Raw genomic sequence first — 16,253 nt, forward strand, 5'->3', positions numbered from 1 at the left:
AACAGTACAGAACATAAAGTCATGGTGCAGTGGAAAAATTATTAATATTGTGCATGACTCCCATGACTTTGGAGGACTGCATCCATACGTCTCGGCAATGACTCAAATAACTTAAGTTAAAATTTTAATTATTAATGTCATCTGGAATGGCAAAGAAAGAATTATTTCATGACTCTTGGAGTTCATCAAGAATCTTTGATTTCATCTTCAATGCCTCCTCCTTCATCTTACCCAAGACATGCTCAATAATGTTCATGTCTGCTGACTGGGCTGGCCAATCCTGGAGCACCTTGACCTTCTTGGCTTTCAGGAACTTTGATGTCCATCCTTCCTGCAAGCTGTGGGCCTTGGCAAATGCAAGACGATTTTTTACTTGTCTTCTGTTTAATGCTGTTTTCTGAACACTAATTAGGCCATTGGGACCACTGCATGAGAGAATTGGACAAACTGTTTTAATAGATACAGGGATTTCTGGTGACCAGTTGTAATTATGTAATTGAAAAAGCTCAGGCCCTCGACTGTCAAACCAATAAACGGTTCTCTCGAACAGTTGTCTTACAGGATCTACCTGACCTGGGCCTGTCATGGACTTCACCAGTTTCATCAAATCTTTTTCTCATCCTCTCCACTTGACCTTTAGTTGCATTAAAGATGTCTGCCCCCTCAGCAGGAGACTTGGTCTTCAGGCTCTTGACAATCAGGACTTTCATCTGAGTTGAATCTTTGGCATGCTGTCAGAGGTCAGGATGCCTTTCAAATGAAGGTTGGGTGTGCCGGGTTCTTCTTCTGCACACCTGGGAATGTGTTCATTAAAGTATTTGTACACACAGGTGGCGCTCTAATCTGTGATTGGTTGAATCCTTTAAAGATGTGACAAGATTTTTCAGTCTGACCTTTCTGTCCTAAATAAATAATTAAAATCAAGGCATGATAAGACCTTGATATTAGATTTCAAATGATCAACTAGAAATCAAGTTATTATTTATTTTTCCTACAGCTTGGATAGGCGACAAAACTTTTGTCATGGTGTATATATATATATATATATAAACAGAAATACTCTAGCCCTTCTAGACAAAACAGGCTGGAGAATAGGGTTGAGTAAGAAAACTATTTTCACTGTGGAAAAACTGACTTTTGACCGGCCATTAAAAGTGATTTTGTAGTGACACCCAGAGGTGTTTTCAGACAAGCTCAAACTTTACACAAAACTTTACACCATTCTTTATTATTATTATTTCATTTCTGTATAACATTTTTTTTTGTTTTAGACATATTTGGAAATTCTCCTTTGCATTACTGATTAGGTACTGTTTTGGCTCATGTGATTGATTTTCTCTTAGCATATGCAGGCCTGCACTGTTTACAAGTGAGCACATTATAATAACACTGATGGATTGGCACAGGATTGTTCAATAGAGGCTACTAAGGATTAGAAATTTAAGAGCTTTTCTTACTGGCCTCGATTACTGTCCTTCGAGTCTTTTGTGTGTGCGCGCGTGCATTTTTTCTTTTAATGGTAGGAGATATTGGTAAATAAAACATAACTAAAAAAGCTACAGTAAAACTTATATTGCCTAAGCATATAAACATGTTCTTATGGTTCTGTTCTAGCATAACCACTTTTCTCTTTTTACCTGAGAGGAAGGGTGGAGCGTCAGGTTAATGATTTATATCCATCAAGCTGATCTTTCTGCCAGAACACACACTGATCTGAAGGAAGTGAGAGCGTGAATGCTCAGGTAGGTTTCATTAAGAAATACAACCCGAGATTTGATTGTAGTCAGTAGAGGTGACAAACTGGTCTTATTTGCACGGATTAGCAGTGGGTATTCTTTGTAGCTGTACTCTGTCAAGTGCCTTTACAATTGACAATATTCTAGACACGTGACAGGGCAGAGAGCTTTAATCCAAAGATCATTTTATATCTCTGCACCAGTATAAACGATAGCGTTATCCATTATGTTGTCCACCAATCCTATCTAAACCCTCAAATTTCCTTTAGCAAGCAATGATGGCTGGGCACCGGCAGGATTTTAGTAGACCCTGGCCGCCTCTTCAGTCATAAAGTGTACAGCATAGAGAGTAATAAGGCTAGCTAATCATTTCCTCAAAGTTAACAATGGTTTTGAAATGCTGCTATTCAACACACTTTATAAAATGGATGCCATTTGAAAGAGAGTCATTCCTAGTTAAGCCTGACTAGAAGCATAAGAACCATCCACGTCAACAGAAAGACACCGACGTGTCTGTTAACAGTTTGCTTTGTTTCTACATGACTTTTAAGTTGATCAGTACTACAGTAACAGACCTGCACAAGGATAAATATTAAATGGTAGTGAAACAGTGTCTGTTACTGGCTGTGAAAAAAAAACACTTATGTAAAATAACATATGTAATTTTACAATTTCTGTCCTGGTGATGGCTCATGATACACTGGCTCATGTAATGAAGGGAAGTAAACAGAAACGTTCACTAACTGAGTTGTCAAAGTACAAAATGTACAATTATTTGAAGAATCCCACTGCAAGATGGTCCTCAGGGGTAAAGTTTAAGAAATGCATGCAAAATGACTTATAATAACATTTAAATTTTATTGTGATGCCATAGAAGAACTATTTTTGGTTCCCAAAAGAACCTTTCAATGAACAGTTCCTAAAAAAAAAACATTCTGAGAATGAAACATTTCTGCATTTGAAAAGTTCAATACATGTTCAAGGTTCTTCATAGAACCACTGATGCCAGTAAAGAACCTTAACTTTTGTTAGCCATTACATTGTCTTTAGATGGCTGAAAGGCTTGGCTGAGTTGAACAGGTCATTCCACTACGAGTTTAATGCTACTTGTTGTGATGGCACAATAATGTGTCAATCACTTGCAGAATGCCATCTATCGTGAATTTAAAGAGGTGTAGAACCAGTTGTAGTTTTGTACGCAAACCTCAGTGCTATGAATTTTATGTGAAAACTATTGTGCAAACTGATGAACAGAATGAGACATGCTTTTTTTTAATGGCTCATAAAAGACTACTCTTTGCTGCTTTCTGGACTAGTTGAAGGGGATGGAAAGAACTAACACAGTGGCTTGCAAAAGTATTCATACCCCTTAATTTTTATGTTAAACTGCTTTAAATTGCTTTTTTCCCCACATCAATCTACACAAAAACTGAAATAGGTACACTGCATAAGTATTCATACCCTTAACCAAGTATTTAGCTAAAGGATTTTTACAGTATAAAATGTTATAGGAACATTGTTTTTAATTTAGTCTTCCTAAAATTTTGTTTGTTGTGTGCTTTGTCACTGTAACTGATGGTTATTCATAATTTTTAAGACTGGTCTAATAAATCTGTATCTTTTTTTCATGTTATTAATTGTTGTTAGTTTAACGTGTGAGTTTTTACTGCTCTTTGTCAGTGTCATGCTGCTCTAGTAAAGGTGAATCTCACCAGGCCAATGGAAGCCCAACTCAAGAAATTACGACAAATGCTGGAGAAAGAATGCCAGCTCAGCCAGGAACTCCAGAACCAGAACAAAGAGCTGAGTAAGACAAGATCTGAGCCCTGACTTCTGTCACTGTTTATCTGATTTCTTGAGCACACATTTTTATGATATTTTAATGCACAATAAAATATTGTTTTCTTTTTACAGAGAAACAGCTTGAACAGAAAGACAGATTATTACAGCTGCTGCAAGGACAGCTGGATGAGCTTGGTGAGACACAACACACCAATGAATATTATCTGCATCCTATTTTATCTGCTTCCTAACAAACTTTTAGTTGCCAAACAGGTTGGGAAGGTTATACTGTGACTTTCAAAATTTCACTTGAATCAAGATTATAATTATTTAAAGCACAGCCACCATAAAATCAGACCAAACCATAGCATTATACAATTTAATAGCTATATCATACTGTTTTTGAAATCAAATCTTTGCATAGCTATGACAGGAAACACTAGTACCTAACAATAACTTGGAAAAAAAACTAACCTTAAAAATATATAGAATGTATACATAGTTGTGTCTTATCCCAAATGTTATATAGAGCGGTCAGAACAATTTATGAAGGAAAACAATGAAATCTGTATGTGGGTGTGAAAAAACGGATGTAACTCCTTTTGAAATCAATGACATTTTCATAAGTAATTGTAATTTAATTAGACTTTAATTACAATTTTTTCTCAGTCGCTGTAACTGATACATTGATTTTATTAATTATTTGTATATTCTGTGTAAAATCCGCCATTATTTATAATAAAAACATCCCTGTATTATCCCATATAATTTCAGTCTGATTGTTATTGAGTATAAAGTTTTATAAGTCTGATATATTGGCTCACTCGTAATGTTTTCTGTCAGATTTTGCACAACAACAAAACAGTAATGAAATGCCTGAAGTTCGGCAGAGTCGGGCAGCTGTCATGGCTCCGGAGAGAGTACCAGAAGTCCTGGAAATCACCACCAACAGAGTCAATAAAACTGCCAGGTTCCTTTAAACACATTCCAATCTTGAACCCTGGGAATTAAAGGCTGTGTTCAGACTGCAGGCAATAGTGTTGAAAAACACTATTTAAAATCTGATTTGAAAAACCACGGCATTTAGACTGAAACATATTGTAAAAATCTGAATTGAATCTCAAGCCACCTGATGTGTTTGTTTGAATCATATTTGAACAACAATTTTATGTTTTAGGTATTTTTTTTGCTGTCCTGACATTCAATATATGGATATGCAAAAAACTGAACAAGGCCTACTTTAGAAACAGTCTCAAAATAAGTTAACAAACGCTTTTGTTTTACTAACCTCAAAAGTTATGCTTTGCCATCAGTGAGAAGGCTCAGATAGTGAAGGCCATACACAAGAATGACTTCCTCTGTCGTCTGGATGAGGAGCAGATCAGTATGATGGTGGATCTGATGAAGGTCCTGGACTGTCGGCCTGGTGAGGACATCATTCGAGAGGGCACAGAGGGAGACAGCCTATACATTGTCGCTGGTGTGTATAAAGAGATAACCGCCTTAACGTACCACCCTTACTATTAAAATTGGGCTAATTACTAATAAATATTATATGACTTTTTAATGGTATTATTTGACTGATCCAGTGTGATTTTTGCCTGGCAACAGCCAGTGCTTCACACAGAGATCTGATCACACTAAAACCGGTCTGTCATGAAGAAACAGAACAAAATCAGAAAGGATAAATCCAGAAGAACTGTGCAGACGTCTCTGAGATGCATCAAGAAAAACTTCCTTGCAAAGCTACAGTATTGTTAAAAGTTTTAGTCAAATGACAACACTGTCAAAAGTAATGCCATAAATAGATTTTCTTTATCAACTACTATTGACTAAATTAAATAAACATTTGGTTTGAGCATCCTTTGTGTTTAAAGCAGCTTTTGCCTTCTCTGCACTTGTGCATGGTTTTTAGGAAGCTTTGTATGTAGGTTTTTTTCAATTAGCTTGGAGACATTGACACTATTCGTCTGGATTCAATCTGTCTCAGTTTGTTCTGTTTCTTCATGTCATTCTAGACAGACTGGATGATGATCAGATCAGAAGGACAACAATCTCACTGGATTATTAGAATTGATAGAAATTGAATGGCATTCATTATGTTTGGAAATGTAAACTCATTTCCTACTGACACATTGATTTATTTTCAGCTGTTGAAAATACACACTATTAATTTTGGCGACCAATATAATTCCTCAGAAATTACTCCAATATGGTACCGTATGGTACACATGTTTTTCATGGTAATAAAGCTGAAAATTGGAGTCGAAAATCTGGTTCCAGACTTTTTTACGTCATTGATACACCCACAACAATAGGTGGCGCCAAATATGTAAAAGTAGTCAGCGTTGAAGCAGGTTGGCCCTGTGACTGTTCTAAACAGAGCGATTTAAAAGTGAAGCAAGTGAACCAGCGACTGAGGACTGGTTATGATGCAAACTTAAAGCCCATGGTGATTAACGGAAACAACTCTCGAGCAGCCAGGAAAGATGTGTAACATTTAGAAGATGGCTGGATCACATAGGCATTGTGGATCAAACACGTGTTTTTTGACATGCCGACATCTGCCATCCGTCACTGCACTTTCCGCAGACGTGTGACTGCACCTGTCAAAACTCAACTGCAGGCAATGTACTTGTGATCCTACCTGAGGGATGACGAGTCAGCTACAGGTGTTGGATGTAGTGGTAAACAAGCCATTCAAAGATAATCTGAGCTAGAGATACACAGAATGGGTGCTGTCTGGCAATAACACACTCGCACCATCTGGAAACGTCCAGGAGCCTGCGGTGAGGCTGCTCTGTGATCGAATCCTCCCCCGGAGAGCATCATCAGCCGCTTCAAAAGATGCTGCATCTCAGATGCTGTGGAGGGGAGTGAGGATGACCTTCTGTGAGAGGAGCCGGTGGAGCCAAAGAACAAGAGTGAACCCAGCAAGGCAGAGGAATAGATGATCTGAGGAGCCAAGCGAGGCCTGTTTAAACTGTTTATTGCACTACTGTTTTCTCTCAGGCTGGTTTCAAGACTACAATATGATTTAACTTACAAAATTACATTTTGGTACACTACATACAGTGTCGCCAAGTCCAGAAGTTTATATTTTAAATTTGGGCTAATAAAACCGGGGATGGTTTTGTTTTCACAGACCTGGCAACCCTGGCCACACGGTTTTCACTATGAGATTGGCAGCCCAATTTGTTATTCAAGATAGGAAATATCAGTTTACATTTCCAAACATTCATTTTGCCATTAATTCTAATAATCCAGTGTGAATTTTGGCTGACAACGTCTCTAAGATGTTTCAAGAAACCTACCTGCTAAACTTCCTGAAAAACTATGCACAAGTGCACCTAGGGCAAAAGGGCTCCAAATTATTGATTTGAGTTAGTTAATGGATAAAGAAAATCTATTTATGAAATTACTTTTGACAGCATTGCCATTTTAAACAAATTCCTAAAACTTTTAACGGTACTTTGCAAGGAGGTTTTTCTTGAACCATCCTGGAGCCGTCTCCACAGTTCTTCTAGATTTGGTCTTCCTCAGGTTGTTCTGTTTCTTCATGTCGTTCCACGGAGACTGGATGACGATCAGATCTCTGAGTGGAGCACTGAATGTTGTCAGATCAATCTTAAATAAAATGTGAAATAGTTGATGAGCATTTTTATTCTAGAGGGGGAGCTAAAAGTTACTCAGGCTGGACGCGGTCTACGCACTTTGAGCTCCGGCGATGTGTTTGGAGAACTGGCCATTCTATACAACTGTAAACGCACAGCATCTGTCAAAGGTCAGCTGTTGTTTTGGAGTGATGGCTGCTGATTTGGGTTGCCCTCTGCTGGTGTGGTAAATAAGCGTTTTGATGCTTTTTTTCGACAGCCATCACTACGGTGAAGTTATGGTGTATTGAGCGACAAACATATCGAAGTATCATGACCAACAAATCCAAGAAGAAAAGAGAGCAGATTATGGGCTTCCTGAAAACGTAAGACATTTTGGCACCACTTTTGCATCAATTCCTGCTTGCGATTTCACTTGCATTAGTAAAATATAAGGTGCTTCTGATTCTCACTGTTTGTATATATTATTGTTGAGTGAGTTCTGTGGGTTTTTTTCAATTGTTTCCTCAGGGCTCAAACCTTGAAAGCCCTGAAAGATGTGCAGCTGTCGAAAATCATTGATTCCATGGAAGAAGTCAGTGTGATTTTTCTCTTATAAATAGTAAATAACATGTCTGCTAAATGATTAAATGTTTGAGCTCAGACTCATGAATTTTGCAAATAGAGGATTTCTGAAGTATTCTTGAAGGATATATATAGAAGAAAAGATAATATACCAGACTTTTCACAAATGAAGACGTATTTTGAGTCAGGTCTTTAGCTTAAAAATTTCCATTCGGTTAAAAATGTTAAAACTAGCATTTGCGCAATGGTGTTTTGCCAACCCCCAGAGATTTAGTGAACCTCCTTCACAATGTCGTACGTCTGTCTGAGAGAAGTTTTTCCAGCATAAAAGTATCTAAACTCAAAAGAGATGCTGTAGTCATTCAGTGACTGGCTAGGGAAAGATTTCTATCTTTTTAGTTTGACACAAAATCCAGTATATTGTCTTCTAGCAAAGCGTGGCATGATGATTCAAAGTCTTTTTTGTGTTTGTTCCCCCGCAAGGTGAAGTTTCAGAATAATGAAGTGATTGTCCGAGAGGGAGCAGAGGGCAATACTTTTTACATCATTCTAAAAGGAGAGGTGAAAGATACATATTACAACTATTTGTATTCGAGCAGAAACAACACATGAAAGAGCCAAACTTGCGTTTGTTCAATACTAAAATACGTTTTTTTCAAAACTGGTGTGTCTATTTCTTGTCTATTAGGTATTAGTGACGAAAAAAGTGAACGGACAGCAGAAAATCATTCGTAAGATGGGTGAGGGGGAACACTTTGGAGAACTGGCTCTAATACGGTAACCATGGTCACTGTTACTTAGTGACAAATAATGGGATCATTATACAATAGCATGAATAAATATTTGTTAATCCTTGATCGGCTGTTTATTTTAAATGATTGTTTTTAAAGATGTAATTTTCCAGATACGGCTATCAGGTAGCTATCTTTGTAAATGATGTGAGCCATAGACAGGTATCACAGAATTCTGATAGAGTCAGGTAAATCTTGTATTGTGTTTAATGCAGCGAGATCCTCAGGACAGCCACATGCACAGCGGTGGGAGCTGTCACTTGCTTCTCCATTGATAAAGAGTGAGTTTGATGTCAGTGATGGCAATATCGCTTTTCTTGGTAGATGCAATCACAAAATCTGATGAATAAATCACTGTCCTTTATTTTCTCACAGGGTTTTTGAGGAGACCATTCCTTTTGAAAGCCTTGAGCTCCATGACGAGTGAGTTTTACTGCTTTTGTAACTTAGCTTTGTGAAAACTTTCTATATAGTCACATTTAACATGTGGAGTTAACATTTAAAGGGGAAAGGCCATCAGAAAATTATCTTGCAAACAACTGGTGTGCAGTATACATAAGCATGTTTACAGCTGGCTCATTATTAACTTTATTAATTACTTTCAAATAATAGTTTCCAAAATTTTTTGCAGTGCTGATTTACTGGAGGATGATGCAAAGCCAGAGAAAGTTGGGTACGTTTGATATTTTGTTATTTTTCAAACAGGACAGAGAACAAACTTGCATTCATATTAAGCTTAATTCAGTTACATTTTAAGCTATTTACCAAACGAAAAGAGGTATTATGAACTTTATATTACATAGTAATTAAAGCCATCAAGTGCTACTAAAAAAAACTCTCTCAAAATCATGTACAGTATTACTGCATTTTATTTATTTTCATATAATTGTTCAGTGGCATCTCTATAAGCCCATCTTTAATCTGAGTTTGAATGAATCTGTGTTTTTCTAAGCATACAGCTGCCTGTCTACAGCTAAACGCAGCCTTTAAATGAGTTATAATATGAATTAAACATCATGTTGTAAATTCTGTTGAATTATACATCGTAAGTTTTGCCGTGTCCAGGCCAGAAACATCTCTAAAGCTGAGAGATCTCGTCCCTGTACTGTACCAGGAGGGAAGTTATCAAGGAGAGCCTGTCACTCTTGGAGTCGGGGGCTTTGGAAAAGTGGAACTGGTACGAGAAGAAAGAAGAAAGTCCTTTTAATGTCAAAACACCAACTGGGCCAGGTTAATGACGATCGGTTGTTTATTTACCAGGTGACCACCTTACAGCACAGAACGTACTTCGCTATGAAGAAGGTCAGTAAACAGCACGTTGTTGCAAAGAAGCAGGAAGCGCACATGCTCCTAGAAAAGAAAATTCTCCAAGCAATCCAATGTGACTTCATTGTCAGGTTAGCGCAGCTCCCTACCTAGCTTACAATCGTATCTTATTTCGCTCAAGCTGTTCACACACGACTTTTCTGGTGTTGTTCAGGCTGCATGCTGCTTTCAAAGATTCTCGCTACATCTACATGATCATGGAGTTTTGTCCCGGTGGGGAAATCTGGACCAAGCTGAAAGAGGCGTAAGACATTCACAGATGAATTAGCGTTGTCTGCTAAGCGAAGCATCCTTATGTTGTTGCTGCGCCGCATAGAAACTAGCAGGAAAACCCTTGCAACACCGCATAACGTTGCATTAACAACCACTCAGAACATCTTATGCGTTCTTAGAAAATGCATAATCTAGACCGTTAATTAGAATCCATTTCCTGTCTCTGTCAAATGTTGGACTGCAGATATGTATTTCCCTAATTAGCGCTGTGTGAACGTGTGAATGTGGGCGCATGTGATGTCGTGTTGCAGAGGGCGCTTCCAGGAGAATATAGCCGTTTTCGTAACAGCGTGTGTGGTTGAAGCCTTTGCATACCTTCATAACAAAGGGATCCTGTATCGAGACCTGAAGCCAGAAAACCTCATGCTGGACTCTAAAGGATATGTGAAACTGGTAAAATAAACGAATTTCCTTTTTTCCCCTGCTACTTTTCCCCCTTTAATTCTTTTTTAATGGGATGCAGCATGCAACTGTGACGTGTTTAAACAAGTAGTTGGCAATTACAGGCATTTACATTGATAAGCTAACAGTATTGTGTATTGTGACAATTCAACAAGGCCACTAAAATATACATTTTATCAGTCCTCATGCTGCCAGGCTATCATAGGCCCTCGTTACCTTAATAGAAAAGGATGAAGTATACAATATATATTTCCTTTTTACTTCTTTGCATCTTAGATTTGTAAATGATACGCATGATATGGCTGGTCAGTACAATACAGTACACTACAGTATGGTACGATAAACATGACAACTCTGCCTTTTATGTCAGTTTTAATGAATAATAATAGCTGCTGTAAAAGTATAAGAGGCTTAAGAGGAACTAATGACCAAATTTAAAGGCATCAAATTATATCTTAAAGCATTTAGTCACCTATAAGTCCAACGAAGGCTGAAATGTGAATTTTGCTTGAATTATAGTCAGAACTTTTTTGAATAATTCTGGTAGTTTTTTTCAAAAATCACAGTATATGATGTGCACAATTGATAAAACTGGAAAAATATTGTAAGTAAATGAAAGTTATTAAGTTTGTGCACATGTTTTCTCACTATCAGTCCTTTTCTTTTCATATAATTGTATTTATTTATTGATTGGTTTGGTATAATAGAGCTGAGGGTAAATATTCTGTAATATATCTGTAATAGGCGACAAACCTTGTCAATAAAACACAATCGTAATAAAGTCCAAATCAATATTTTTTTAAGCATTTATGATGATGTCACAGCTATTTGTATCATTTTTCTCTCGTGCTCTTTTATCCTTTTCAGGTTGATTTTGGTTTTGCAAAGGAGCTTTCTCGTGGTGAGAAGACCTATTCGTTTTGTGGTACTCCTGAGTACATCCCTCCAGAGATCATCCAGAACCAGGGTCATGACTTTGCTGCCGACTTCTGGTCACTTGGCGTTTTAATCTATGAGCTACTTGTGGGCAGGTAATAAAGTTCTCATGTAATCCACACGTGTAGCAGTTAAATAATTGGAAGAATCTGTAATCTGTACTTTTTTTTTTTTTTTTTTTAAATCATTGCGAATACATTTTGTGAGTGAAAATAAATCGATTTGATTTATGTGCGCGTTTAAATGTATTTTTCTCGTTTTATTTGTCCTGAAGTCCGCCGTTCTCCAGTTCAGACCCACAGAAGATCTATGCCAAGATCTTGGATGGTCTGCTAAATTTCCCATCGTATATGGGGGAAGGCGCCAAATCTCTCATCAGTAAATTGTGCAGGTGACTTAATCCTTGACTTTTGCTTTTTTTTTTACTTTTTTAAATTTTAATTAAACATCACCCTGGTGGCACTTTATTTTAGAGACTAGTTGCTTACCGGTATGCATATTACTAGAATATTAGTCATTTATTGGTAGTAATTAAAAATAAATTAATAAATTAAATTATACTACATGACCTTATCCTATCTTTAATCGTATCCAGTACCTAATCTTAACTATTAAAGCAGCAAATAATTCATGGAGGCATCATAGCAAATTGTGAATAAGTGTCACCCTTAACGTTATTAAGGTATTCACGTTATTATGTGCATACATGACATGCAGATCACGTCCAGGCCAGCGTCTGGGCAATACAAAAAATGGAATAAAAGATGTCCGGCATCACAGGTAAGCTTTATCAATGTATATTGCTTATTATATAGTGTATATTAAATTTAAATATGTGTGCGTGCACACTGAGTAGTACTGAGTACTAAATTGAGTATGGCTAGGGTACTGAGTATACTCATGTGACGCATGCTGGGTTTTTTGTTATTACTGTTTTTGTTTGAATGTGCGTATTGACATTTTTTGTCAATTATTTCTCAGGTGGTTTAACAGCATTAACTGGCATAAATTGAGAATGGGGCAGCTGGAGGCACCAACTATTCGACTCATAAGAAAGGTCAATTTTTTTCACAACTTTTAAAAGTAACACGCAAGTAAACAAGTAACACACATGTGAAAAACCTGAAAAGTAACAAAGTCTGTTTCGCTTACTGTTTCTTTGGTTTACAGGGTCCTTGTTATATAAACTTTGACCGCTTTCCCTATGATAAGACCCAAGCAGAGGAGGACTTTTCAGGCTGGGACTGTGACTTTTGAACCATCTTGAGGTCTCTGACATCCATAGGATATCTTCACTTTTCAAGTCATTTACTCTGAAATACGCCCAGCTCGATAAACTTACCTTACATATTAAAATTCAAATGAATGTGCATATTGCATATTAAATTCAAATGCATGTGATGCATTATAATAGTATTTTATATAATACACATTTACAGTAATTAAAAGAATGTGTGATATCTTCTTAAAAGCATGAAAAAGTAATAGCTATGAAACGAATGAAGTTCTGACTGGTACCTTTAAAGTAAAAAATTTGTGTGGTCAAGTCATCAACAGCATCTTTGCAGAAAAGTGCACCTACAGAGCAAGTTTTAGATTCCGTGATCCTCTATTGTATTGTTATAATTTTTCACAAAATGAAACACCGTTAATTCCTATTTGTTGTCAAGATTTATTGCCACAGAACAGCCATTGAAAACACATCAAACGTATGTGATTCAGTATATTTGAAACGGGCTGGTGCAGTTAAGAACCCATTAACAATCACATTTATTATCAGCGTTACTCCTCCTATTTTGGCTTAAAGATGCAGAGCACCAATATACTAACATACAATCATTCGTCAACTATGATTCTTATTTCACCCCTAAAACATTTGACCTATGCCATGGTGATCCTATAGTGTATAAATACTGTGTATTATTACAAAATGCAATATAAATTCTAACTGCAGAATTTGCGTGCTTACATATGGCGGATTTCGCAAAGTTTCTTTGAGCTTTCTTCTAGTTTTCTAGTCTGAAACTAACTTCATCCAAAACAGGAAGGTAAATGCTTCTAGCTCAATTTCACATAATTTGGTTCCGATAACAGTTTACCGACTAACCTCTGCTCTTCGCCTTTTGATGCCTGAAAATGCTCATCATGATCATCACCATTGTGACGTTTTGTGAATTTCACAAAAACGAGGCTCTGAAACGCCTTCAGAAATGAAACGCGATGCACCTCTATGGCTATGCTGCACGATAAATGAAATGGTCAGAATCTGCTTCGCGCACAGTTTAAAAAAAACAGCATGAAGATCTTAATTGCTTCTTTCTTTGTGTTGTTAACCAAGCAGAGGCGAAACGGAATAGCGCTTAAATATCGCAGTCATATTGAAATCAGTGCATTTCGTTCAGCCGGAGCTACCCTGTACAAGAAAAAAGGCATTTTAGTAGCCTACAGACTTTTTAGAGAGAGAGAAAAATTGGTATGATTCGTTTATAAACACCAAGTCCTGAACGTTTTCAAGCTGTGAGTCTACTATGAAAGAAACGTCGGTTCCTGCCTCCTTCAGAGTAAATAATCTGAGGACACATTTCATCTCCTGTAAACGGTCTCGTGTGTGATTTGTCTGTCTCTCGTCATTCCCTGAAGAGTGTCAAGTGGGTAGGAGAAGGACGAAATGTGCGCTCGTGGCTCGGCACCCGTAGTATTCCCCCGCAGCGGAGTGGAGCTGTGGCTTAAAACGTGTCTCGGATCTCCATGGCAACTGCAATCTCTCCATCTCAGCCCGGCGATCTGGATGTCAGAGGTTGAGGCGCTCGCTAAGCAGAACAATACAGATGCATTAAACCGAGCTGTAACGAGGCATCAGCACAAAAAACATCGTGCTAAAATATTTTGGTGTGCTTGGTTTGCATTGAACGCTCGTGAAAAGCAAATGTGATGTCTCCAGTAAGCTCAGTGATTGTTTCTGGGTAGTAACTGATTACATGTAATCTGTTTTACATAATCAGATGCAAAACTTTATTTCACAGTGTAACAAGTACTGATGAACTACATGCACGTACAATATGGTTAAGATTAGGGCTTGACTTGGGGTTGCTTGCATGTAATTATGCCTCATTAATAGTAATTATAATAGTAAGTACCTGTTGAGTTGAGAACACCATAAAATAAAATGGTAACAAAAAGTACTTGTAATTTGATCATAATAATTAGTTACATTTTTATGGATTACTTGATTACATATTATTCATACATAAGGGTTGTAAATGATTCATAATTTATTGATTCTCCCTAATACATTTTTTCAATATTCCTTTCTAAAACTAAATAATCCTTTGTGTTTTCATGTTCAATAATGCATGTTTTTGGATAATGCAGGGATTTCAAATGTTTTTGTCAGCAAAACAAAGTATTTACATCTCTGAGGAAGTTAATATTTCTATTAATTTCCCAACACGTTTGCAGTTCTTTGGTGTGAGTTAAATGTGAGTAGGTTTTTAGTGTTCAAATGTATTTTTAAGGTCCAATTCTTGCTATTAACTGTGACTTTTGCCTCAGTTATCAAATTTGCTGCCCATTAATAGTTATGAGGGAGTTGAGGTGTTAGGTAGTATTAGGGATGTAGAATATGGCCGAGCAAAACGTGCTTATAAATAGCCAATATGCTAGTAATATGCACACTAATAAACTATTAGCATGTGAATTTGCCACTATACTAAAGCAATACCATATTTTCCCTTTGTTATATGAGTTCCTGGAGCACAAAACACATCTTAGGTAGCACAGATATATTCGTAGCAATAGCCAAAAATACATAATATGGGTCAAAATCATAGATTTTTCTGTTATGCCAAAAATCAGATTAAGATAATGAATCCTATATATATATAATACATTACAACGGTGTTCTTACATGTAATGCATTATAAATAACTTTATAATATATTGTATCTTCTCACGAATATTCATAAGAACAGTTTTTTTTTTTTACAGTTTTATATAGGTTTATATAATAAATAATGCAATTTGATTCAGTTGAGATCCAGGGTCACATATCTCAATATTGTACATTTAATAGTAAGTTTAAAACAATTCTGATAAAAAAAGTTAACTGAAAAGTGCAGAGAAAACATTTCCTGAGTAACCTTGATTATGTTACAAAAAAAAAAAGTAATCTGCTCAGCTGCAGGTTACAGAGAGATATTCGAAATTTAATTGGTTAGTGTGGGTTAAGCAATATTTGTCAGGAATATCAGAAGTTGAGTTTTAGTCCAGGGCAGCAGGAATATCTGACACTAAAAGTGACCAAATGTAAAACCTCACACTTTTGAGTGGTAGTTAATGTTGGCAAAAAGGATACACTTGAAACTAAACATTTGATTATAAGTGACTGTTTCAAATGTGTTCTCTGGTAATAATGAAAACAGCTTTAGTTGATTACATACTGGATGGCCCTCTGTGAGCCTGTGAGGGTTGCCACGGGAAACAATAATTAACCATGAACTGAAGGCACCTGTTCCCAATTAAACACAAACCATAAGGAGCAACATCATCGTTATGAGCAAGAAGGTGAGTATGTTCTCCCATTGAAATCCAATTAGTCTCCTCATATCCTCCTTCACCGTCTCTGCACGGAAAAAGGTCAATGGTTTGAGCTTGTCTAATCTGCATATGTTTAAGCTGCCGACCAGCCATGGATCAGCTTGAGATTAGAGATATATATCAGTAACATTCAGTGGAATTCTTTGTTTTGTACAGTAAAGCTGATATTGTAAGAGAACATAATAATGAAAGGAGGTTAAGAAGAAAGAAGGTCAAATCCTCATGCGCTTAAG

At 36.8% G+C, this 16,253-nt stretch overlaps 2 protein-coding genes across 5 annotated transcripts in view; one reads left to right on the forward strand and one right to left on the reverse strand.

The window, feature by feature from the left end:
- Positions 1 to 1,682: 1,682 nt before the first annotated feature.
- On the forward strand, positions 1,683 to 13,082 carry prkg3 (protein kinase cGMP-dependent 3). Of its 2 annotated transcripts, none has more exons than XM_043220212.1 (22): positions 1,683 to 1,742; positions 3,417 to 3,543; positions 3,651 to 3,713; positions 4,362 to 4,488; positions 4,832 to 4,998; positions 7,189 to 7,302; positions 7,392 to 7,497; positions 7,643 to 7,706; positions 8,180 to 8,257; positions 8,385 to 8,473; positions 8,703 to 8,768; positions 8,863 to 8,910; positions 9,119 to 9,160; positions 9,553 to 9,664; positions 9,748 to 9,884; positions 9,968 to 10,057; positions 10,338 to 10,479; positions 11,356 to 11,519; positions 11,699 to 11,815; positions 12,142 to 12,204; positions 12,406 to 12,481; positions 12,595 to 13,082. In XM_043220212.1, the coding sequence occupies exons 2-22, from the start codon at positions 3,456 to 3,458 to the stop codon at positions 12,679 to 12,681; spliced, it is 2,040 nt and encodes a 679-aa protein (XP_043076147.1). In that variant the 5' UTR covers positions 1,683 to 1,742; positions 3,417 to 3,455; the 3' UTR covers positions 12,682 to 13,082. The 2 variants fall into 2 exon arrangements, with proteins under 2 accessions (XP_043076147.1, XP_043076146.1); XM_043220211.1 differs by having other exon boundaries at positions 1,692 to 1,742; positions 3,413 to 3,543.
- Positions 13,083 to 13,132: 50 nt separating this feature from the next.
- kcnk2b (potassium channel, subfamily K, member 2b) overlaps positions 13,133 to 16,253 on the reverse strand; it is a 30,761-nt gene continuing 27,640 nt past the window's right edge. For 2 of the 3 annotated variants that reach the window (XM_043220216.1, XM_043220214.1), the window contains exon 8: positions 13,133 to 14,234. The gene's annotated coding sequence lies outside the window, so the exon portion shown is untranslated. Of the gene's footprint in view, positions 14,235 to 15,414; positions 16,046 to 16,253 lie in introns of those variants that run through there. The other variant, XM_043220215.1, reaches the window with a different exon arrangement.

Source organism: Puntigrus tetrazona, chromosome 20, assembly GCF_018831695.1.
Source record: "Puntigrus tetrazona isolate hp1 chromosome 20, ASM1883169v1, whole genome shotgun sequence".
NCBI classification, from domain to species: domain Eukaryota; kingdom Metazoa; phylum Chordata; class Actinopteri; order Cypriniformes; family Cyprinidae; genus Puntigrus; species Puntigrus tetrazona.

Excerpts from the sequence above, each read along its gene's own strand:
- prkg3 (XM_043220211.1), top strand. Across the intron at positions 4,489-4,831 it reads AGAGTCAATAAAACTGCCAG|TGAGAAGGCTCAGATAGTGA; the intron begins GTTCCTTTAAAC and ends CTTTGCCATCAG. Across the intron at positions 12,205-12,405 it reads AAAGATGTCCGGCATCACAG|GTGGTTTAACAGCATTAACT; the intron begins GTAAGCTTTATC and ends ATTATTTCTCAG.